A 25,476-nucleotide genomic window follows, 5' to 3' on the forward strand; every position below is an offset into this window, starting at 1 on the left:
TTCATCGGTCCAGGATCTCTCTCGGATATCGGCCCTTTACTCCAAAGTTTGTCCCCTTCAGTTCGCGGCCCTGGTTCTTCACCTGCTCCTTCTGTTTGAAGCTGATGAACTTGTCTACAATGGGTCTTGGTCTGCTGAAGCCTGGCGTGGCGCATCGTTAGCACATGAGGTCACTCAGAGCACACGGCATAGAATTACACAAACAGATCTGCACCTATGGATCTGGCCCATTGAAGAAATTTCTTCAATATCGGTACCGATACTGATACCAATAGCGGATAGGTGCATCCCTAGTTTTGGTTTTACTTTAAGGAACATGTTGCGCTGCGATAGCGTCACGCTAATCGATCACTATCTTTCTGATACTCTGGCTCTCAGGTAAGGCTACAGTTGGCTGCAAAAATGCAACGAGATTACAGTTTACAAATCAGATCCGCACCTTTACTGCCCTACTTTTCCTACTAATTTTGAAGTTTATCTAAGACTGACCTTTAAATAAAATCCCAGCTACCCAAAGCATATTTTATATATGTATATATATATAAATCCACAAGGTAACGATTAAAATAAATAGAATAATAACATAGTTGGTCGTTTTTTATTAGGACTGGAAATGGTGGAAAAATATGAATTTATAATGTTTTATAGCAGTTTTTGGAAGAGGACTTCTTTGTCCTCTAATGAGCCAAAATCGTAGGAAATGAGGGTCACTTTTCATTTCCTACAAGGATTTAAAGGACTTAGAACGTGGCATGGTTGTCGGTCTGAGTATTTACTGGGTTTCTCACACACAACCATCTCCAGGGTTTCCAGAGATGGTCTGAAGAAGAGAAAACATCCAGAGCAGCAGTTGTCTGGACCAGGATGCAGCAGAAGACACACCGGGTGCCTCCTGCCAGCTAAGAACAGGAAACTGAGGCTACAATTCACACACACTCACCAACACTGGACAATAGAAGATGGAGAAACGTTGCTGGTCTGGTGAGTCTCCATTTCAGCTCCACATTCAGATGCTCGGCTCAGAATCTGCTGGAAACATCATGAAAACATGGATCCATCCTGCCTTGGATCGAAAATGCCAAACAGCTGTTGTGCTGCCTGGGCTTGTTGATGCCACAGAAACAGCATCTCTAATCTTAAACTAGGATTAGCAGTGACAAAAATATAAGCCTGTAATGGGCTATTGTGGAAACCTCAATGGGAACATGTGAAAAGACTTGAAATGAAAACAGACAAAGGTTACATGATAATGAGTTAAATTTATTCTTATTATTGGTAAAGTACACTCATATTCATGGAAAGGTAGAGACAACATTTAGAATGTAAAAAAGTTTCCAGATACATGGTTTCATTTCATGCAACCCCATAAACTTAAAATACTTTGGTAAAAACCTGGTCAGAAAAGCCTGAAACGTAACCTAACCTAACTTCCTGTCCAACATGGTTGGTGAGTGAGTAAATCCCTAAAGAAGACCCAGTCTGATTTTACCTTACAGACGTCAACATTTACAAATTCTAAAACCTGGTAGTGAAAAAAACCCAAACAGCAATAATTTTGATCTCGATGGTCGCCATGGAAACCTAGAAGGATAACCAAATATAAGTTATGGATGCTCAATAATCTGTAAAATGCAGATGGTTTTTCTATAAACTCATCCATCCCATGATCATATTTTACTGACAACTATATTTTTTTCTATACCCAGCCACAGTGAGGGCACCAAAATATCTACTAAAACATTTGCGTTTGTGATGTTAAAAGAAGTGGTGGTTACTTTCCAGGGTCTGCCTTGGATTCCCTGATACGAAGTCTGAATGAGTTCTTTTCATGTTGGCATAACCAGTTAACCAGCATAAACTTGCACTAAACATATGACAAAGACAGAATTATATAGTCTTGATAATATAATCTGATGGTCTAAGTAGCCGTCTTTTATGCTTCTGATTTTGATTTTAAATAGTTTGGAGACTACATTGCAGACATTACACGAGGTTCAAAGTTCAAAGAAACTTTATTCCTTGAACCTTAACCCTTGAACCTGGTGTAATGTCTGGAGTGGTTCTCAAACTGGGGGACATGACGGGGCAACGCATGGGATTGGGAAGATGTATCAGAGGAAAATGTTCTGTCAACTCAGGTTTTTAGAAACAGTCTGGTCCACACTCCACACCAGTTGGTGGAGATAATGCACAAAATTGTTTTTGCCAAGCAAAGAAGAATGAGACGGAGAAACGAGAGAGAGAGAGAGAGGGGGGGGGGGGGGGGGGGGGGGGGATGATGGAACTGGAATAGATAGATAGAAGTACTTTATGGAATGGCCGAGGGTAGAAACCTTTGTAAATGTGTTAAAAGACGTTTTCATGAAACTCCGTCTGCAAACTTTATGAAGCCCAACAAATTAAAAAAGAGACATTAAATTGAGACATAACATCCCTGTCATGTCCATAAGCTCCTCGAGTTTTTTAGGATAAAACTTTTACGATGGAAATCTGCTTGGTTCCCACTAGATTATAAAATTTGCACAAGCATTAGGAGTTGACACTAATGTGAAGGTCTGAGACCAGCGCAGTGGCAAACCGCTGAGGGATCAGCGACTGCTGGTGGGGAGTGGCTTTGGTCGTTTTAGAGCAGCGACAGATCATCTAGGAAATGCTGCTGTTGTCTTGCAGCTGGAGCAAATTTTTGCCAAAATACCTGCACTTACCAACCTGAACCCATACAACTTGTAACTTGTATTTATTTCTTTCTTTTAGCTCATATTTCCATCAGATGGTAAATGTCTCAGTTTCACCATCTGACATGTTGTTGATATTCTACTGGGAATAAAATATGGGTATGCAAACAGTTGCATTCCTTTTTGTTTTGTTTTGTTTTTACTGAAATTTTACACAGCACCCCCACATTTTAGGACAGTTGTTTTGGACTAATCAAACTATGGCTTTCTCTGCATAGTGATAACCAAGTTGGTTGCACTCACCTAATAAGTCCAGGCCACAGAGATGAAGGCAGAGTTTTTATCCAAGTACTTTGGTGCAGCAGACCGGCGCCGTCTATGAGCCTGGCTGCAACTCTAGAGAGTGGTTAAATAACACAACCTGTTTTCAGGAATGGTTCAGGGTTGGGTTCATGAGATCCAACAATGGTCCAAAAAGTGACCCTTATCAGACATACCTTGATGCAGGTATCCTCATGTTTGACACAAAGCTCTACTTTGCAATGCAAATAAACTTCACCGTTCTTTCCAGAGAACTGGAATGTGTTAAAAGAAAAGTGGTTGGACATTCCCATGCCGTTTCCTTCCACCGTCACTGTCTCATCATTAGGGTTGGGACAGCTGCTCAGACACATCAAAGCAAACATGGCAGGGATTGGCCGTGAGCATGAATGCAGGTTAGCACCGTTAGCATCACTGTGAGACTTACCCATCAATGATGAGGTCGTATCTCAGGGTTCCAGCTGGTAAAGGCTGGTTGGTCGCCCAGCAAGAGTCCGTTACCATAGCGAGCATATTTTCATCTAGCCCATCTGCTTTAAGCTCCACCCACAGTTTCTCATTCAGTGCAATGTCCGTGTTGGAATCAACAGGCTCCGTGCGGTCGGGGTTCGTGTAGGCCTCCAAGGTCAGATTGTATTTCCATTCTCCAAAAGAAATGTGTTGGATGACAGAGCTGGAAAGCAGAGAACACATATTTCATGTCTTAAGGCTTTACTGTGCACAGAAAACCAGTCTGACCCCTCTGGAGCCACATGCAGGTTACCCACCTGTGTCTGAGCCTGATGGCCAAGCTCTTGACGTCTGGCTGAGTGTAATAACAGGAGAAGTCCATGTGCACGTTGTCGTGACGGACGATCATGTCTGATGTGGAGAGGTTCTGTGTCATGATGGTGTTTTTGTAGATGATGTGACTGCTGTTCGCCTGCAGGTTCACATGGACGCAGGTATCGTTACTGCACATTCAGGTGTGCCTTTATTTTTTATCTGATTAGATCCATAAGGGAGCTTTAGCTTTGGTTTATCATTTGATTACTTTACGTTGTTCATCTAGACCTTTTTTATTTTCCCGTTATTTATCTTAGTTCTACTACCTGTTTTAATCTGACACAACTTTGCTTCCATTTTATTTTTAATTCATAACTGTGTCTTGTTTGGTTATGTTTCATTTGATGTGATTTGACAGCAGCTGTGACCGTTTATTGGACAATTTTCTTTTTAAATTCCCAGAACCTTCAGGTTTACCTTTAGAAGCACAGTTTTATATACTAAGGATCAGAGTTTCTGTGTTTCCCTCTTTCCTCTGATACATGACTGTATGTAGGGCCACCAGTGTAAAGTCATGCTTCAAGGCACCTCATGGTTGCGCTGCGTCATTGCCGTGGAAGGGTTGCTGATTTGCTATGCATGAGTGTGCAGTGCATTATGGGTAATGTAGTGTGAAGTCGGTGTAGCACAGTGGAAATGTAGGCAGAGACTGCTGCAGGACCTCACATAACCTAAACAAGTTTACGTTTTTTTTTTTTTTTTCAAATACATTTTGTTCAGTTTAACGTTCACAGAAAAACAAACGTGTTTAACGAACTTGTTCATGCATGACACTGGAGGCCATCTACAAACCTAATGAGAGGATATGTTTGAAATTGTTGAGTTTTTCTGTGTTTTGGAAAGAATCTGAAAGCTGTGATGGCACTAAGAACCAAATGAGGATAACTCACCATGATAACTGTTCCACAGGCGTTCTCGCTGTTGGAGCTAAATGTCACCATGTGGGTCACGTTGTCCATCTCACCTCTGCAGGTCTGGTCATTGAGTGTTAAGATAGAGTAGTCAATGCCTTTATCCTTCAGCAAGCAGTTAGCCAGAGTCACTGATGCAGACTTCTTCTCACAGACTATCGGCTCACCTGAACACCAAAAACAAAATATATAGGTTTTCTTAGTACTGTGCACGATACAGAAACCTGCTTTAAAAAGCTTAAAAACATTGGGAACATGGTGCAGTGTTTGAGGAGGTAATGTTTTCATTATTGCACCACTAAACAAGCAGCAGAGCAGCTGTGTGATTGGATCTGTTGAACATTAAAAATGTTAGAGGTGCTGATTACGACAGAATAGGAGGACATGGATGGAAATGACAAACAACATCACAATCCATACATCCATCGATTCCTTCCAAGTGTTTGTTGTTGTTTAGAATTTATTGCCAAGAAGCACTGTTACCAAGAAAAAAATCCACCGAGTACTAATATTCTTTCCATACTGCATCTTTAAGGACATCACTTTCAGATCCTGTTCATCTCCTGTAAATAGTTTTTAGTCCTGAGTCTTCCAAGTTTAAACTTTAAACAAACTGCTTCTTTGCTAAGTTGTCTGTTATATGTCGACACAACTCTGCCTTTTATCTTCCTGAATGATTAATAGGTCAGAGTTAAGTTCCTCTGAAACTGGTCCAGTACCAGGACTGGACTAAAAATGTGGGGAAAAGCAGAAAAAGTCCAAAGAAAATCTTTGAAAGACCTTCAGAAAGCTGGAGAACTATTGATCATGACCAGTTAGAGATGAAGCAATGAGAACAGGATTGGGAGTTTAACAAAGCATGGTATTTTAGAAAGCATACAATTAAACAACAATTGTGTTTTCGTTGTTCTTTAAAGATGGTTCTTTAGTGTATTACTGGAGCAGTGTTTTGGTCTAATGCTCCATGTGAGGATTCTCAAACAAGAAATCCTGCTGTGTCTGCTGATAGCTGTTCAGACATCTCTGACCTTCTTGGATTGCATCCAACTCACCATAGCTGTTTGTTGGTTTGTACTTTGAGGCAAAAATGGCCCTGCAAAGACAGCGGGTTTCCCCAGTAATGCTGTCCACCCCACAGAACTCGTGATCACTGCAGAACTTGTCCCGACATATGGCCTGAAAACCAGCAGCTGCAAACATACATGCATGAAGAAAACATTTTTATCATCCTAAATATTGTGCTGATGTTCGTTCATTCACTGCAGTGCTATAGTGTCACAAACTATTTGAAGAGGACTTATAGAAAAATACACCTGGGTGGTCACCCCCCCCCCCCACACACACACACACACACACACGCACAAAAAAAAAAGATGTTTATACTCTAAGAATTAAAGTTTGGTCATTTTTCAAGCATAAAGAGTTGTGAAAGATAGCCGTACAGCAGCCAGTCTGTGACCTCCAGCCCTCCACTGTAACATCTCCGTAGTGCCTGCAGGTCTGGGCGTAGGCTTCCAGGAACTGGCACTTAAAGTCGTCCTCTGGAGGGTGTTCACACAAATTTTGTGTGCAGCCATCTATGAAGGGTTTGGGGTCAACATATGAGTTACATGCAGCGAAAGGACCCTCCTTCAGGAGATTACACCTGTTCCAACAAAGCAAAAAGGAGAGTGTGTGAGTGATATTGAATCTGTATTAGATTCCAAACAGCACTGTGCAGCAATATTCATAGACTGAGCAAAAGCCTTTGAGTTTGGGATAATTCAGTTTTATTACAAAGACTAGACTGTACTGGAATCTCTGATCAGTCTTTGCAGTGGCTCCCATTACCTCTCCAACAGGATGCAACAAGTAAAGCTAGATCTCCATCTTCTTTAGTGCCTTCATCAGATGTCCCACAGAATTCAATTCTTGGTACAACACTTTTTGCTATATTTACAAATGAGCTGTATTCACCTATATGCTGACGACACAATCTTATACACCTCTGGGCCTTCTTCAGATGGAGTTCTTAAGTCTCTTTAACATTGTTTTTAAGAAATACAGCAGGCCTTTACAGACATAAAACCTAGTCATAAAAAGTTACTTGGTTTGGTCATTAAAGATCCCTTTTCCACCACAGGAAAAACTGGGAAGGGCGCCTGAATATTAAATCCGGAATATTCAGTTCAACCCATCCTACTTTTTTTTTAACTTTCCTTTGGGGTCCCAATCTTACTGAGCTGACCCAAAAGGCCCAAAAGGGTAGGGCCATGACAACGTCTGCAGACAGTATCAGCACCAAGTGCCACACACTATCTTCATTTTATCACGCTACACATCAATAAGCCTCTGTCTCGCTGTGGACAAGCATCCTTTTCATTTGCTGCATCACATTACAGGAACCTGTTACTGAAACTGAAGGCTTTTATATTCCTAAAGATTTACTGAAATGTATGTATATTATTGTTCAATGTGTTTTCTTTTTCTTTTCCCCTGTCCTACAAGTGTTTTCTGGCACTTGCCAAGCTAACATTGTAAATAAGAATCTGTTTTTAATGTTTTACCTGGTAAAAAAACAAAACAAAAAAACAAAGGTTAAACAAAATTAAACAAAAAAAGTTACCCCAGTCAAAGTTACTCTCAGTAGTATTGTGAAAGTTAATTATCTGTGTTTACCATGCAGTTGTAGAGTGGCAGTCAGTTGTACTGTCTTCATATTGTGTCCCACAGCTGTGGGGCAACAAAGAACATAAAATAAAGAATCCCCGCCTACTGTTGCTGTGAAAGGTAGCAGAAGTCCCTCAAACATGGTGTATGAGGTCTTACTCTGTGGTGCTGTGCTTAGTAACTCTTTCTTGGTTCAGAGTTGCGCTTGAATCGGCACATAAACCATGCATCGCTGCTCCAGGTGGTCCTACAGAGCCAAGAGAGAACGTAGGAAATTACAAGAAGCTTCATACAAGGATGTGCACTTCAAGTATCAAGCTATTTTTATCTGGAGAGAAAGCAAGTCATAAAATTAGGGATAACATCTTGTATGACAGCAGAACATGAGCTGAGCATTACTGATATTGAGGGGATGGAAAGCTGGGAATCTAAGCATCCGTGATCATCCCGTACAACTAAACCACGATGCATCACATTGCTACTTTCTTCATTAATGAATGCAGTCAGTCAGATAATTATGAACTCCCTGTTTATTTTTAATTATTTGAGAGATCAATCTGAATGTCCTGATGTTGACAAACATCATGAACGTCTAAACAATTATGCTATGTTCAGCTTCATTTTTTAAATTTATTGTTCCATTGCCAGAAAATCAAGAGACATCACTACTGTACTGTGATGTACTGCTAATAAATGGCTTCTCCTAGTTTCTCCTCTTCAAGCAAACCACACAAACAAAGTGTCAGATGAAAGCAGAGACTGAGAGAGAAGAGTCAGCATCAGACTGACTTTTACTATGCGGAGAGATCTCAGAGAAGAGACAGAATGAAGATGATGCTGAATTAACTTTGTTAGGGGGCAACTCAGTGAGAAAATCTGCCAAAGCTCAGTTTTGACCTAAAACACTCTCGTCCCACTGAATGTTATTTTCAAACTTCAGATGCAGTTCCTTCTACGACCACTAGAGGTCACATGACTACATGTCTTTACAGCCTCCATGGACTTGTTTTTAGGGGAAGTCCAGTCTCCTGGACTCCTGTTCTAGAGTTGGGTGTCAGCCTGGGTCGCCTTCAACATGATTAGCTTAATTTGTGCATACCTGTCATGTGGATGATGGCGGTGAAGCCATCAAAGAGGACCGACAGGTTGTAGTTGGAGTCCGTTATCTTTACAGTTACACCTGTCTGGTCTTTAGAAAGCTCAACACCGTGGACCAACTGAGCCGTGGCATTGAGCATCAGCAGAGTGTCGTCCAGCTTCATTACAGCAGGGAAACAGAGAGGAGGACACATAAGAAGATAAATGAGCTTTTACTTGTTGTCAAATGCACATAGTATCAGTAACCATACATCATGGTAGTGTTCAGAATCTCACTCTGATTGTTTTCTCTAGCAGCATTTGGTGGGTTTTACTTTCTATAACAGGGTTTCTATAACATTATTAATCTTACACTTGTCTTTACCTGATCTATTATGTCTTAATTTTTTCTGACTTAACCACAAACACAAACTTAAACATGATACCGGGCCTGGTTCAAATCCTGTAAGTTCCAGGTTGGCTTAAGGCGGCTTTATGCTCGCGCAGCCTCTGCATGCGGTAGGCTATGGCGTAGCTGACGCTGGTGAGTTTGCTCTCGTACTCGAGCGTAGGGGTACGTGTCGTTTTGGTGTCGTGTTGCAGTTTTTTCTTCTAATCTGAAGGTGGCAACAGGGGCGGTATCGGCCGGTAAACTCACCAGGTCGGAGAATTTTGATGGTTCGGTAGGTATTTTCTGTTTTAAAACAACAATGGCATCCAGTATGGTTCAGTGTCTTTATTAGCTTGTGGAAAAAAAAACTAAGAAATAATTCTATCAGCCTCTCATCAACTTGATCCACTAGTTATTGTTTTTAAAAATGGTGGTTACCACACAAATTCAGCGAGAAGATCCAGATATCTGGCAACATGTGATCCTGGACTGATCACAACGGAGTACCTCCACGAAACCGTCTGCGTAGCAGGGGTGCACGACAGGTCTGGAGCAGTCACGGAGCTACGCAGAGCCCATGGCGGTCATATACGTCCTCTATTTTCACACTTCACAGTGAGAAAATAGAGGACGTGCAAACCTACAAATTTTTTGTTGTAAACATGGGTGGTTGGTGTGAAATTTGGGTATTTGGTATTGGGAGCTGGCACTAATGTGAAAAGTCTGTGACCATCCCACAGTGGTAAATCGCTGAGACTGTTGAGGAAATGGCATATGATCAGTCATTCAATTCGATTTTGTTTGAGGCATTAAGCTACTTTTTGTTTTGTTCTTTTTAGTAAAGCCAACATGTGAGATTTTAGTGTAGCACACGCCCTACATACAGCCTAACCAAGCCAAGGATCTTTGTTGCATACCATCCTTTGTCTGCTGAAGAAAGGCTTTAGTTTAATATAATTTATCACAGTCATATCACAATTATGTCCAACCTCGCACAAGTTAATTGTGCTGCTGGAAGTTATACTAGCTGAAATCACTGGACACACAAACATACTTATACTGATACTTTGCATATTTATAGGTTTTACTCATATCACCTCCTAATGAATCTGCTCTGTTCTGTCTTTGGGTTTCAGCTTGCATCGCTTTGACTAAACAAAGGCAGACACTGATATCTAACATTACGCACATACTATGCTGCTGTCAGTCCAAACATGGGAGATGCTTCTGCTTTTTTTCTCTCATATAAGCACTGTTAATCTGCCTTACACCCCAACCACTTAGAACACCAACAAGCACATTGTTCAGGTTGTTGGAGTCATTAACTCACCTGAACTCTGTTGCCTTGCTCCATAGAAATCTCAACGCCTTCCCCATCCAGCTGCAGAATCACCCGCTCCAAAAAACTCACACTTTTACTTCGTCTTTCTTTGAAAACTCCCACCACCTGAACTCCAGAGAGGGCGGGGGACCTCAGCAAGGCGTAGCCACAGCGATCAGGTACAGGCTGATGTCCGCCCATGAAGTCAATGACGATGGAGCCGGCCACAGTGCAGACGGCGTTCAAGGCACAGCTGGAGGACGGGAAGCATCATAACAACAAATCCATGAAATGAAGGTTTGAATCTACACTGTAAAAAACAAGGTGCTGTGAAGTGAACTTTAAAAAGTAAGGCAACCTACTTTCAGAGTAACTTGGTGTAGAATCTTAACTCTAAGTTAGGAGAGATATTTAATTCTAGTCATGTCTGAGCTGAAACAAGTCATCATATTACTCCTGTCTTGGCCTCTCTGCACTGGCTAACTCTGCATTTTACAACACATTTTAAAGCTTTAGTTCTCACATTTAGAGCCCTATCTGATCATGCCCTGGCAAACATTACGGGTCTCTTACAAATTCACACCTTTTTTCGCAGTCTGAAGTCAGCTGGTCAAAGACCGCTAGAAGTTCAGGAGACAAGTGGACAGGGCTTTTAAAGATGTGGCCCTCAGACAGTGGAACTGTGTCTTTACGCTGCCTCGGTTATGGTCTCTTAAAAACATCAGACCCATATCTAATTAAAAGTCGGCCTAAATAAAAGGGTTTAGCTGCTTTTTATGTCTTGTTTTATGCTATATTTTGTGTTTCCTCTTATATTTGTGTTTTTATGTACAAGTTGTGTATGTGTTTTTCTGTGTTTTATGTACAAGTTTTGGACACACTTTCCTATCAGATCCAATGGGAAATTGTGTCCAAACTTTTAACTGGTGCTCCAGTCATTGCTTTTATTCTTTGCTTTCTGTAAAGCACTTTGTGGCTTTTGTGAAAGTGCTATTTAAATAAAATTTACTTAAAGGCAACTTGTATTTATATAGGCAATGTTGCTAACCGCCACAGCGCCGTACAGCCCAGGAAGTCTGTGTTAAAGGAATAAAACAACTTCAAAATCATCTATTTATTGATTACAACTAAACATTTTGATTGCCACATCATCCTAGGCTTTTTTTAAAGCTATAGTCAGTTATATCAGCTAACAAACTGTCCTTTAGGGCTCAAAACCCTGGCTGAGTGGTGGATACAGGTTCATGAACAACTGTTGAACTGCCTCAAAAGTGAACTCCAAGTCCTTTGGATAGTCCTGATTTAGAGCATGTGTAGGAGAAACCTGTACCTTAAGTTGTGTGTAACCTTTTAATGCCTTATGTACCATATTTGATATAGACTTGCAGCTGGTTACCTTGCTTTAAGTTCATTCAACTGTAACTTTTAACACTGTAAAAAGTATTCCATGACAAGTGGTAAAATATAGAAAATTTTCCATAAAAAAAGGAAAACTTTTCCACTCACATATTTACTGCAATAATTGAGTTAGGAGTTCAGGTTTCTATCAATTTTTTGCCTCAGAAATGTTCTTTTTGGTGGTTGGTGGTGGCTCATTGGCTGCAGTCCCTCTATGTCCTGGTCGTGGGGGGCGGCCTCTCCTGGCCTGTCTTGCCCTGAGGGACCTCCCGGGGAGCAGGGCTGCCCAATGCCACCAGAGGCTCAACATCTTACTTACATCCCTAGACCCCTCTTCTTTCCTGCTCTCTCTCTCTCTCACACACACATGTAGGGACTTGGGAGGCGTGCATGGCATGCGGGGTGGAGCAGAGGAGGCCATTTAGTGGCCTCCTCTGCTGCACCCTGTGGCGACTCGCCTCTCAGTTTTAATTGCACTTAGACACCAAAACACAAGAAACACAACACACAAACAACATCTGGGGGGCGTGTCATGCAGTACATGTTGGGCGGGGCCACTTGGGCGGGGGGTGGGTGGGGGTGGGTTGCTGGATGTGGTGGTGTGGACTGTGACTGGGGCTCGCTGCCCTCTGGTCCGCCTGGGACGTCCCCCACGGGGCATGGTGGGTGAGTTATGTGTGACAGGGAGGGGGGGGACTGGAACATCGGGGTGTGTGCTGGCCCATGCCAGGTGGTAGTCTGGGGGGGCCTGGTTATCCTAGGCATGGTGTGGGCCCTTTACCTCCTTTACCTTTGAGGGCTGGGGGGGCCACCTCTGGGCTCGGGCCACCCTGGATGGCCAATCCCTGGAAGGGCCGGCAGCTGCCAATCTTGGGCCACAGGGGCCTTTGCCCCAAGACCATGGGGGGTTTCTGGCTGGGGCTCTCCTTTGCCACCCTCCGGGTGGGGCTGGAGTCGTCTTAAGGGTGGGGTAGCTTGGGTTAGTGCTCCTGCGTTGCTGCTGAGGGCCCGGGTCTCTGGGCTGTCCTGGTCTGCCTGTTGCCTCCGTAGAGGCGTGGTTGCATTTGCACGATCTCACTCACCACTCCTCATCACTGATCACTCCTCTTCCTCATCCTCTGCATGCTGACACAGTCACTGAGTTGTCCAGTGGGTTTATATACTAAGAGATAATTCTTCTTTTTATTCTGAGTTAGTATCTGGTTGTTGTTGTGCTTTTTTGTGACATGTCTTTTTGATGTGGTTATTATTTAGGAACTCTTAATGACTAGCAGGTCTGTTTTTCAGTAAAAGCCGTAGGAAACTTTCTGCTGTGTTCATGTACAGGTGTAACAGTTTGTTGTCTGGTGTGGATTGAAGGGTTGTTTCCTTCTGTCTGTAGTGTTTTTGTCTCCTCCTTTTTTCTGCTTTACTTTTTGCTTTTTTTTGCTGTTTTCCTTCTTTTTCTGTTCCCTCCGGTCAGGTGCAGCAAGATTACATAGACTCCATGATTCAAAGTAAATAAATAAATAAATAAATCAGAGTATCACGAGGAGCCTTACCCACAGGCCTCCCCTTGGCAGAGCAAATTTGTTCGGCACAATACAGTAACCAGACTGTCATCATTCTGCTGCTATGATGCTGGACAGGACAGGTTAAAAAAAAAAATTTATTGCAGGATTTCTCTGCTATGTCTACCTGCCGTTGCCCTGGCAACGCTCCATGGAAGCACAGCCGCTGACTGCTGTTGCGACTCCACTTGCCTGACAGGTCACCGTGGAGCAGATGCTCGGCTCGTAGACCGTCGTGTTGGTCTGATAAACCATACCTGGGAGGATGGAGGAGCGAGTTGGTTCGATGACAGCTTTTTAAAATCTGATTTTCTTATTGAAGCATGAAACCACACCTGCGAATCTGCATCCGCTCACATCTGCGATGACACCACTGTTTGTTTCATTTGTCTGGAATATGTGGTTGGAAACGATCAGACCGTTGACCAGAGCGTCTGCAACCTGGAAAGTATCAGAAAAGAGTCACCTCCTGCAGCTGTTTCATGTCATATTCGGGGTTTATGACCTCAAACCACAAGCGTGTGCATGCATCTCATATGTGCTATTAAAACATTCTGTTTTGATTTGGCTGAAACTGTCTCATCATTTGGAAAAATGTCCCACTTACTGACATTAGTTTACTGTCTTATGAGAAAAAAATTCAGATTTTATTCATTGATTTATTCTGGCATGTCAGGCATGTATTTTTCAAGTAATTCCTGGTGTTATGGTTCAGTCCTTCATCCTTCAGCCTGTCACCCTGTTCCCGGCTCCTCCGCACCTGTTCCCCATCTGATGATCATAATCATGTCAACCTGCAACACCTGTGTGCCATTGTTTCCCTGGTCCTTATAATCACCAGCACTTCTGTCAGTCCCCGTCGGACATCGCTACACTCTGATGTTCACCCTTCTGGACTCACTCCCTGTTTGTTTCTGTATGTTTACCTGCATGACTACCGGTACCAGTATGACCTGTCTGATGTCTACTTCCTGGTAATAAAGTCCGGTAACTTACTCTTGTCTCTCTGGAGTCCATCATAACACCTGGGTGGAAAAGGTCTCCTAACATTTGTTTTAACAGAATACATTTAATGGATCTAACTATTATTAAATTTTATACCATGGTCTGGGTGAATATTCGATTCTAAATGGCTGTAAGGTGTCAATAAAAAATGAAAACGGACACCTATATAAAAAGTTCCGGACAAATTGCCTTATTGTTGAAAATGATTGTGATGGCTAAAACACTAGTTGGTAACCGTGGCAACAGAAACTCAGAACATACGTTATTTCACCATTTATTTTTCACAACGCCAATCCCTCCACTGATCAGGTCTAATACAACAGCTGTGGCCGACCGAGCGCCAGCTTCTGTCAGAGCCGGTTACCTTGGCAACATGTCACAACAAAAGATATTAAATATTTCACTCAGCCAGATTTTAACTGTAAAAAAACAACATTAACGTATTGTTAATTTATTTCTTTCGTAAGTGACCATGGTGTAAGCTGGATAATGCCCTTCGAGGTATCCATTATCAGAAATGAATGGACAAATTTGTATACGTGTGCGTGTGAGTACAAAATATTGGGATGAGTTGGGTTAAATGACGATGTCTGTTGGAAAGCCGGGTCTTCAATAGGGTTGGGACTTAATTTTGATGAGTACACCATGCAGCCTATGATATACAAGGACAGACTTGGATCATACTAGATCATTAGACCACAGTGGAGCATCTTCTGATGCTACTTCCAGCAGGATAATGCACCATGTCACAAAGCTCAGATCATCTCCACCTGCTTTCTAGAACATGACGATGAGTTCACTGGACTCCAACGGCCTCCACAGCCACCAGATCTCAGTCCAGTAGAGCAGCTTTGGGATGTGGTGGAACGGGAGATTCTCATCATGGATGCAGCCGACAAACCTGCAGCAACTATGTGATGCTGTCATGTCAATATGGAGAAAACCTCTGGGGAAGGTTTCCACCACCTGCTTCCATCTATCACACCAGGATTAAAAAGGTCTGACCCGGTACTGGAAGGTGGACTATGAGTCTAGACTGAGCTTTTACTATTTACTAACCATTACTGTACATAAATAATGACTTTTCAGTGGTGTTTTGCTGAATCGCAGGTTTGTGGCAGTGTGATGTTCTAAAACTGATACGTACCACACTGACATTTGTGTATCCAGAATATGTCTTGATGGCCACGAGTGACTGCATGTCAAAGTTGGCAAGTTCAACTTGATGTATCTGGCAACAGGAAATGATTCCATGTTATTTCCATGTTTCAGTAAACATTTCTGTCATTCTGAAGCAGATTTGAACACAGGAAGAGAGGGAAGCCTTACTTGAGACAGCTGACTGTCTTTCAGCGGTATCACGTTGACACATTTCCCAGGATGCTGCAGGTTTGGCAGAAGTTTGTGAACTCCAGATCCAGTTGGTATTTCCTTCATGAGCACCATCAGCTCACCTCTGTCAGCCGTCCCCCCCGACATCAGGATGCAGTCATTGCTCGTTCCAGGTGTGTATGAGCCTTTGAAGCAGACAGCAAATCTGTTTGCACTGAAGCTCACCTGTTGAGCAGGAGGAGAGACAAGAAATAAAAACTAGTGAATGTGATATTTAAACCCAACTACTTGCTGTTCTTTATCACTAAATGTTTTCATCTCTCATTTTAACAGATTCATTGTCACCTAAATCATCCCTTTTCCCACTTTTTCTAACTTGTTCCTGTTTGGGAAGCTGCTACTGCAGGCTAATGCTAAAGGTATCAATGGTTACAGTAACATCCATATGACTAACAAAGGGCAGGTTCTCCAACCCTCACCTGGTAGTGGTTTTCATGTTTAGTGTTAAAGAAAAAGGCTATTTCTTTAATATGCTGCTCCAATGTGCAACTGTGGGTTAATGGTAGAAAATCTTCATTTCTATTTCATTTTTATTTATTTAACCATAAAACACAAAGGATAAAAATGTGGAGATTTAATAATTTATTCTACTTATAATAATATAATATAATATAAAATAATATAAAATAATATAATATAATATAATATAATATAATATAATATAATATAATATGTATTGTAATCTGTAGTGGTGTTAAAAGCTGCTGTTAGCATTATGCTGATGACATTCAGCTCTATTTTACTGTCTCACCAGGGGACTCAGGTTTCAGGCGGAGCTTCAGTTTTTGCCCAGATCAAATCATACATGGATGTTTCAGAATTTCCTTCAGATACATGAAGAAAAGCTGAAATTATTGTGTTTGGAATCAAAGATTAGTGTTCAGCATCAGTCAGCAATGTTTAAGCCGATGGATCGATCCAGAAATCTTGGTGTCATTTTGGACTTTGAGCTAAATTTTAACATCCATATTACAGCAGGAACCAAACAGCCTGTTACCACCTGAAGAACAGATCTAGAACAAATCTGACTGATGGCTTAGGATAATGAACTTCTTCTTTATCTGTTTTCAGTAGTCTTGACTACTGTATTGGAGTTTTTACTGGTTGCACTCTTTTGCACTCTGCTGTAATGTTTTTGATCTTTTATGTAAAGCATGAGTGGTCTTGCCTTGCCAATACGCCACCAAAAACTACTGATCTAATGACAGAATGATTGTCATCACTAATTAATAATAATAATTTATTATGATTATTATTAATTTATTAAATAAATAAATAATGCCCCCTAAACAATCATTTGTCGAACAAATCCAGAGCCAGGCTTCTGTGGCCCCGTGGGGCCATCAGGGTGAGGTTAAGCCTTAAAACAGTTTAACATGTGACTGATGTGGCGAGGGATTCATCTTTTGATAATATTTTTATTTCAGGATTAAATCTTGTCTTAGAAGCTGGTTGCTGGTCATCTCAGAGTCCACCTGCTCCGGGGGTCATCACTAATTTCAGATCTCTCACTCATCGCTGGATGTTGTATGAGGACGTTGGAAGGTCTTTAGTTGTGATAGATTAAGACACTGGACAAGGCAGCTGTTGGTCTTCATCTTCTTGGGGTCCTCTCATCAGTCCCCAGCATGAGAACAGAGATGGAAACAAGGGGGAAACTAGAAAACTACCTGAAGCTTCATGGCTGGATGCTTTTAAGAGGAAGCTGGACGACTGGAGGCAGATCTGTTTGCTCTGATTGATCTTTGGGGTTTTTATGATTGTAGGTTTTTAGCTGAGCTGCTTTCTGTTTGCAGAATTCTGTTGAATAAGGGATCTTTAATCTCAGTGAGGATCTTCCTGGGTAAATAAAGGTTAAATAAAATATATTAAATTTTATAACTCTGAATTTCTATCAAACCCCCCCCCAACAGTGAGGGTGATTTTTCCTCTAAGGGATCAGTTGATGCTAATATTTGAAAAAAGGATTATACATAGTAAGGTCCTGGTGGATTATCTCTGAAGATAAACACTAAGGTTAGTTTAAAATGTACTTACGTATGCTTTGTCATATCTCTGTCCGAAGTAAGTGATGGGGCACAGGGTGATGTCCATCTCTCCAGAGCTGGTAAAAGGCTGGTTTGTTGTTGCTGCACCTGGTCGTACGGAGACAGACACCTGATCTTTAATGTCTTCTGTGGAGCCTTGGTGACAGGCTGGATGGTTAATCTAACCCAGACACTGACCACCAGCCGTGAAATTAACAAACCCACCTTCACATTTTCTCTGGTATCACACGCAGCTTTTACTGGTAAATGTGAGCTTTAAAACAGAGAAAGGATGTAGGAGATTTTTTACCTGCCAGCAGGCTGAATGCAGCCAGGTAAAACCTGAACATGTCCGCTGGCCTGAAACACACAGAAAGCACATGGTGATCCACATTTCTCCCTTTTTATACTGGATTTGTCTCATTTTACAGAATATGACTTGATCAGTTCTTTGCAATTGTGATTCAGGGATGTAACTCAGGAGCAGGAGCAGTCATCGACCAGTCAGAGCAGACTATGGGTCAAAGTCCTCTTGGGGTAAGAAACTGAACCTGATGTTGCCTCTGATGTGTCCGTTGGTGTGTGAATGTGTGTGTATGATGAATGAAAAGCATGTGGAAGTGTGTGATTGAGTTCAGTGGTTGAATGAGACTAAAAAGTGCTTTATAAAAAGACTAATCATTAATTACTGATGAGACCCTTAATTTTAGAACAGCAAAATAAGCTGTAAATAATTCAAACTCTGTTTGTTTTAGTATAAATTATCCAGATGTTTACATGTAATGATCAATCCTTTTAGAAAACATCATGAACAACCAGAAATTTATGGAGAAAATTAAGTGAAAAAATAATAAGTGTCTCAGTTACACATTTACATAGTTTATCTGTTTGATTCCAATTATTTTTATTTACATTGTTTTATTTATTCATTTTATTTAATATTTCTATTCTAGAAATATATCTAAATGTTTTAGGTTAAATTTATAGTATTCCCGTATTACCTACACATCCCTTTATTTCTTTTATTAGCTGGAGATTATGCAGCAGCTGCTCTTCCACATTCAACAAGCATAACATGCAGCATCAGTAAAACATGAAAACAATATGGAACACACTTAATATAAAAATAAAACATGCATATGATTATAACATATCAGTATGTGCTGCACAAACTGCACCAAATCACCAGAATTCCTCAAAAGTCTTCAATTAAAATCATAATGTGTTTTTAGTAAATTCTTATAACTGGCTTTATGTATATGTTAGTCATGATAACGTTTTAAAAGCTGAGCTTAAAGTTTCTTACCTTGTGGAAACTCTGTGTCTGAGGAGAAGATTCAGCTCTGGTTTATCTGCCTTATCACGCAGTGGAGAACTTACAACACTCAGCTGAGGGGTAAATCTACATCTACAGCCAACAGAGCAAAGACGTTCTCACACTTAGCTGTTTCACACTTTTGTCCTCCGAACCTGCCTTCTGTCAGGGAACATTCCAGCTGCAGAAGACTGTAATTAGACGGACTTATTGATGGAGGTGGAGGTTACAGCTCCACGGTGTTGTGTGTTATATTTATCAATGCACTGGTATGTATGACGTATGTTGTCAGGCTGCAGGATTACACTAAAACTCCCACAATGCAATGAAATTTCATGTCCTAAGATGTTGTGAAGAGGACAGTCTGAGGTGGGCTGATCTTGGGCTGAACTTGCTTGGACGTCCACTCCTGGGAAGATATCTAGAAGATTGGAGACTAATGGACTCCAGATAGTTTAGAAACAGACCTTATAACCCTCCCAGACTGATGAGCAGCAGCAGTTGCTTCTCTAAGGTCATGGCTGATGTCTTTCCTCCTTGGATTTGTGTTCAATGCTGCAGCTCACACTGATGATATTTATTGAATCATATTAACAATCTCTTTTTTTTTTAACTTGACTGTAGTTAACTGGTTGGACATGTGCTGTGTTTTAAAAGCAGCACATAACAAAGACAAACATCCTGGAGCTTAAAAGGGTCAGCTTAAATTAAGAAAGATGTGGTCTGGAATGTAACAGGGCAGGAATGACTTTGACAGTTTCTTTGTAAATGTTGTCACTGATGATTTTTTACCTCCAGGGAAGAACAGACAGGTCAGGTGTGGCTAACCACCTGAAAGATGAGCTCAAACTAAGTAACAAAACTCCACATTATGAAACACAACAGCACATATTGTTCAACTTGCACGAATATGCTGAAACAAGAGGCTGTGTATGTGTGTGAAGCTACTTTTGACCCAGTGGGTTGAAATTATTTTCTGTTTGTTCTCCTAAAAGAAAGTGGGGGGGTCCCATGGTTTTGTTTGCCTTAGGCCCTAAAATGACTAAGTCTGCCCTTGGTTAAGGTCTGAACGTAGCATGAAACTATACAAAACTTCGAGTAAAATTGTATTGATTACACACAACATGACTTAATGTGTAATAACAACCCTTTTTTAAGAGAACATGCTGATCAGGAAACCTCCATGTGAGACCTCATGGTTGATAAATGTGAGTTTCTATAAAGTTACAGCACTCCGCCCATCTACTAAAGAAGAATCGGATGAAAATATGCTAATCTCTTGCCATAAATTAGGAAGTTATACACTATACCCGGACTTGAGTCGAGGTGTATAGCACCTGAGCACCTAAGTCTTGAGTCCTGGTATATAGTGCACATTTTTTTTTCTCTGGTTGACCCTCTGATCACACCAAAGATGTTGACTATTACCCGTCTGTGGACATGAAGGGGAAGCTTCTGTTGCCCTTCAGATGTGTGCAGGCACACAAGATGTATGCATAACTTACAAAAACAGGCCATACAGGGAAAATTTAAGCTGTAATGGTAAAATGATCTCTATCTCCCTATAGTAAAGAATCCTTTAAAAAAATTCCTGGATCCAGACGGTGATCTGGATCACCTCCAAAATGTAATCACTTGTTCTGGATCAAAATCCGTTCATAATATTTTGAGTTATGTTGCTAGACAGACAAACTAACGCAGCTGAAAACATAATAAAAAAGGACCCGAAGCAGAAGAATGAAAGCAGAAGAAGCTTTGGCTGTGCCAAATGATCAGTTCTTCTCATCCGGAACTGCAACTAGAAAGTGGACCAGGCTGCACTGAATGCAGGGTCCTCCTGAGTTCATTACTGATACAATAAATCAATATAAGCTGACATCCAGCACTCTGTTTCCTTACTTTTGTATTATATGATGCTTTTTTTCTAATGTTCTAACATTTAAAAATAAATTTAATTTTGTTATATGTTAGCTGATACATGACTGTTGCATTTTCTATTTGAAATACATGCTGCATCGGCAAGTTGTCAAAATGATCCCTCTGGCAATTCTAGTGTTAAAAAAAATTCCTGGATCGAGTCGTGATCCGGTGTTCTGTCGAAACGTGTTACCATGTCGCAACGTGTTACTGTGTTGCAACGTGTTACTGTGTCGAAACGTGTTACAGTGTTGAAACGTGTTACTGTGTCGAAACATGTTACCGTGTCGACAACGTGTTACCATGTTGAAACATGTTACTGTGTCGAAACATGTAACCGTGTCGAAACGTGCTACCGTCTCGAAACAAGTTACCATTCGAAACGTGTTACCATGTCGAAACAAGTTGCCGTGTTGAAACGTGTTACCATGTTGAAACGTGCTACCGTGTCGAAACGTGCTACCGTGTCGAAACAAGTTACCATTCGAAACGTGTTACCATGTCGAAACAAGTTGCCGTGTCGAAACATGTTACCGTGTTGAAACATGTTACCATGTTGAAACATGCTACCGTGTCGAAACAAGTTACCATTCGAAACAAGTTGCCGTGTCAAAACATGTTACCGTGTTGAAACATGTTACCATGTTGAAACAAGTTACCATGTCGAAACGTGTTACCATGTTGAAAAGTGCTACCGTGTCGAAATGTGCTACCGTGTCGAAACAAGTTACCATTCGAAACGTGTTACCATGTCGAAACAAGTTGTAGTTTCGAAACATGTTACCGTGTTGAAACATGTTACCATGTTGAAACATGCTACCGTGTCGAAACGTGCTACCGTGTCGACACAAGTTACCGTGTCAAATCGTGTTATCGTATTGAAACGTGTTACTGTGTCAAAACGTGTTACTGTGTCGAATCGTGTTACTGTGTCGAATCATGTTACCATGTTGAAACATGTTACCATGTTGAAACGTGCTACCGTGTCGAAACATGCTACCATGTCGACACAAGTTACCGTGTCAAATCGTGTTACCGTGTCGAAACGTGCTACCGTGTCGAAACAAGTTACCATTCGAAATGTGTTACCATGTCGAAACAAGTTGCCGTGTCGAAACATGTTACCGTGTTGAAACGTGTTACCATGTTGAAACGTGCTACCGTGTCGAAACGTGCTACCGTGTCGACACAAGTTACCGTGTCAAATCGTGTTATCATGTTGAAACGTGTTACTGTGTCAAAACGTGTTACTGTGTCGAATCGTGTTACTGTGTCGAATCATGTTACCGTGTTGAAACATGTTACCATGTTGAAACGTGCTACCGTGTCGAAACATGCTACCGTGTCGACACAAGTTACCGTGTCAAATCGTGTTACCGTGTTGAAACGTGTTACTGTGTCGAATCATGTTACCGTGTCGAAAGTGTTACCGTGTCAAAAGATGTTACTGTGTCGAAACAAGTTACCGTTCGAAACGTGGTACTCAGGCTGAATTAATAGTGTTATCTGTCAATCCGTGCTACTCTATGAGAATAGAATGTCGTGCATACAATAGTCACTTAGTTCACTTTGCACTACATTTACAGTTAACTGTTTAACATATTGCTAAAACTGTACATATTACTCAAGGCAGGTTTTATTCTGTATCTGTTTATATAGATATTAGTAACTGTAATTTGTATTTTTTCTTATTGTGATTTCTCTCTTTATCTTACCCTTTTTTTATTTGGTATGGAGCAACTGTGTGTGCTCAGTTTCCTCCGGGATCAATAAAGTATTTTGATTCTGATTCTGATGATTCTAAACATCATTAATCCACATATTTGTGGATTAATGATCTAACTGTCAAACTAGCAGACAGACGGACAGACACATGCCACCAATGACACAACCTCTGCCTTGGCGAAGGGAATAATAACAATGATATGACAAATCTAAACCAGGTCTCTATCAGGTGGGCCTAACGGAGTTCAGCAGGGAGCCCTCAGACCCGGCGAGGAGTCTGATCTTTTGTGGTACTTTCAGTCTGTTGTGACTTTTCATGCAAACACATCACAGAACATCTCAGAATCCGTTCCAGTGAACTCAAACCTGCAGAGTGTCATCATGCTAAACACAGTGGAGATCATCTCTGCCAAACACTCCGCTATTAAAGGATCAAGCAGCCGCTGATAATAGCCGGCTTAACATGCCATGGTAATTAAGACGTCTGACAGGTTTATACTTGGCAGGTGATTTATCTGGTTCATCAGATGTTTTCTTCCCATGATGTAAAAATGTTTTTCTATCTGCTTTCTTTGTTAAAACAGGTTTTGCTTTCCTGATGTCTGAAAGAGCAATGAGATGAAAGGGAGCTGCTGGAGGTGAACCGGCCTGATTCCAGTATAATCCCTGAACCAGATAACTTTACGCTAACATGCTGATTTACTTTTATTACGATGGCTTTTATCTAGGATGCACATACAGTGGTCAGGGTGAGGAATATGTCTGTGGGACATGAACCGACATCATGTCGACACAGTTTCTATGGTACCTTCTCTAATTTAAGTATATTTTCTTCCTTCAAGCGTTTCTTTGAGATCAGGTTGAAATTTTCATGCGTTTTCAAATAAAATACAAATGAGATTCAGCCTGATTTATTTATTTAGTGTGTGTGTCTGTTTTGTCTGCCTCAGAACAGAATTATTTTATTGTTTACATTTATTTTCAGTATGTATTTTCCAGGAGTGGATGTCCCAGCATGTTCAGCCCAAGATCAGACAATCAGATCTCCATGTCAGACTCTCCAGGAGGAAAAAACAACATGGCAGCACAGCTTAGGTTAGCAAAGCTGCATCTGAACAAACCAGCAGATGTCTGGAACAATGTTGGACAGACCAGACCAGAGTAGACATGTCTGGTCGGAATGGAGCTAGTTGGCATTGTAGAGGTGGAAACTGGCTCACGCAGCAGGAAAATGGGCAGCATGTTGGCAGGGACGAGGCAATGTGATCACATGACCCTGTTACAGCTTCTCCTCACTTCCTGTTTGTTTATATGGAGCTTTAAATGATTTTTATCAGAGCTGCTACACCAACATGTTCCAGTTCCAGCTCTGAAGTACAACTTGCTTAAATGTTTGGTTTTATTCTCTTTATTACATGTTATTTGTGTTTTTTGTTATTTGATTTTACAACACTTTGGGTGACTGGGGTTGAAGTAAATGTGCAACACACATATAAATAAACCTGATTCGCTTCAGTTTGCTTCTGAGTGGGTTGACGTGAACGTCCCAGCTTACCCTAAAATTAAAAGAGAAATGTTAAACCAAAAAATCAATTCCTCAGAGGTCACAATTCTGGGTTTTCTTTTAGATTCACGTTTTAACTTTAGGTCACATAGGAAGTTTCTTAAACACGCTGGTTTTTCTGTGGACTCAACGAAACGTGTTTTTTTTTTTTTTTTTTTTTAACCTGTCTTGTCCAGCATCGTTGCAAACAGAATGATTGTCTGGCTGCCGTCTGATGCTGGGCAATTTTACTCTATCAAGCAGGGATTTATACTACATGTATAAAGTCCCTCTTGATGACATGAAAAACTTTATTAAATCAGACTCTTAATGCTGGACTCGACCGGAGGGGACAGAGAGAGAGAGAGAGACAAGAAAGTAGAGAGAAGAGGGAGGGGAGAGAGAGGGACAGAAAGGGTGTGGGGAGTGCGGGTGGGGACTTGAAACATCATACAGAAGACCATGTAATCCATACTACTTACAACATATATAGCTAAGATCATCCTAGCCAGTAGGTCATTACACAGCTAGTTGATAATAGTAACAATAATAATAATAAGAGTAAGAGTAATAATAATAATAAGAACAGAAATAATAAAAAAAAAAAAAAAAAAAAGGAAAAAAAAATATGATAATAGATATAAGTGAAACTGCTGTATTCAAGAACACGCGCAGAGAAACCTGTGTGGATGTGTTGGAGAACTCGGCCACACGGCGACGCAAAGACTGTGTGGAGACGTTCAGGAAGGAGTGACCATGCAGAGTGATCATGCAGATGCCACCTCACTTGAACAGAGGCCAGAGTCAGGCCAGCGGTCCCGAGACCCAGGCCACCAGCCCCCCCGCAGGCAACAGATCCCGACCGGTCCACAGAGACGACCACTCGCCCGCCCAGGAAGGCAGCAGCAGGAGACCCCAGCAGGAGCCGCCCCGCGGACACAGGGCACCGGCGGGGCCGAGGCCAGCAGTCCCCGACCCCCCCGGGCACCGGCCGCCCGGGACAGACGGGGCAGAGGGCCCGGGCCCAGGAGCGCAGGGACATCCCCCCCCCCCCCCCCCCACAGGCCGAGGGCCAGCACGCCACCCGGGGGGACCCGGCCCACCCAGACGGCCACCACCAGAGGCCAGCCCCACACCCCAGCGCCCAGCCGCACACCCCGAGAACCAGTCCTGCCCCCCCCCAGACCAACACACACACACACAAACACACACACTCTCCTTCCACTCCTCCATTCATCCTCCCACGCATACACCATTCAACCCTCACATACTCTGTTCTCCCACACACACACACCATCCTTCCACCATCCATCCTTCCACACACACACCATCCTTCCTCCCACACACTCACCATCCTTCCACCATACACTCTCCCACACCTACCCCATCCTCCCACACACACATCATCCCTCCACCACTCATCCTCCCACACAT

The 25,476-nt window shown here is 41.8% G+C and overlaps 1 protein-coding gene across 1 annotated transcript; it reads right to left on the reverse strand.

Annotated features, from left to right (window-relative positions):
* Positions 1-1,308: 1,308 nt before the first annotated feature.
* LOC121650479 (alpha-tectorin-like) lies at positions 1,309-15,583 on the reverse strand. The gene is made up of 16 exons (XM_042002014.1): positions 15,453-15,583; positions 15,271-15,354; positions 13,454-13,559; positions 13,246-13,375; positions 10,180-10,423; positions 8,481-8,637; positions 7,541-7,628; positions 7,391-7,444; positions 6,175-6,377; positions 5,785-5,922; positions 4,712-4,899; positions 3,764-3,918; positions 3,424-3,669; positions 3,173-3,335; positions 2,979-3,071; positions 1,309-1,581 (listed from the first exon to the last, which is right to left on the reverse strand). Exons 1-15 carry the CDS (start codon positions 15,567-15,569, stop codon positions 2,979-2,981), a joined length of 2,166 nt encoding a protein of 721 aa, XP_041857948.1. The 5' UTR covers positions 15,570-15,583; the 3' UTR covers positions 1,309-1,581.
* Between the last annotated feature and the right edge of the window lie 9,893 nt (positions 15,584-25,476).

Source organism: Melanotaenia boesemani, chromosome 12, assembly GCF_017639745.1.
Source record: "Melanotaenia boesemani isolate fMelBoe1 chromosome 12, fMelBoe1.pri, whole genome shotgun sequence".
Taxonomy (NCBI): Eukaryota; Metazoa; Chordata; class Actinopteri; order Atheriniformes; family Melanotaeniidae; genus Melanotaenia; species Melanotaenia boesemani.

What these genes read in the sequence shown, in the direction of transcription:
- LOC121650479 (XM_042002014.1), bottom strand. Translation starts at nt 15,569, where the DNA reads ATGGTGCTCATGAAGGAAATACCAACTGGATCTGGAGTTCACAAACTT. An exon ending in AGCAAGGCAACAGAGTTCAG is followed by an intron (nt 8,638 to 10,179) that starts GTGAGTTAATGA and finishes GCTGTAATGAAG; the next exon opens with CTGGACGACACTCTGCTGAT. An exon ending in GCCATCAGGCTCAGACACAG is followed by an intron (nt 3,670 to 3,763) that starts GTGGGTAACCTG and finishes TCTGCTTTCCAG; the next exon opens with CTCTGTCATCCAACACATTT.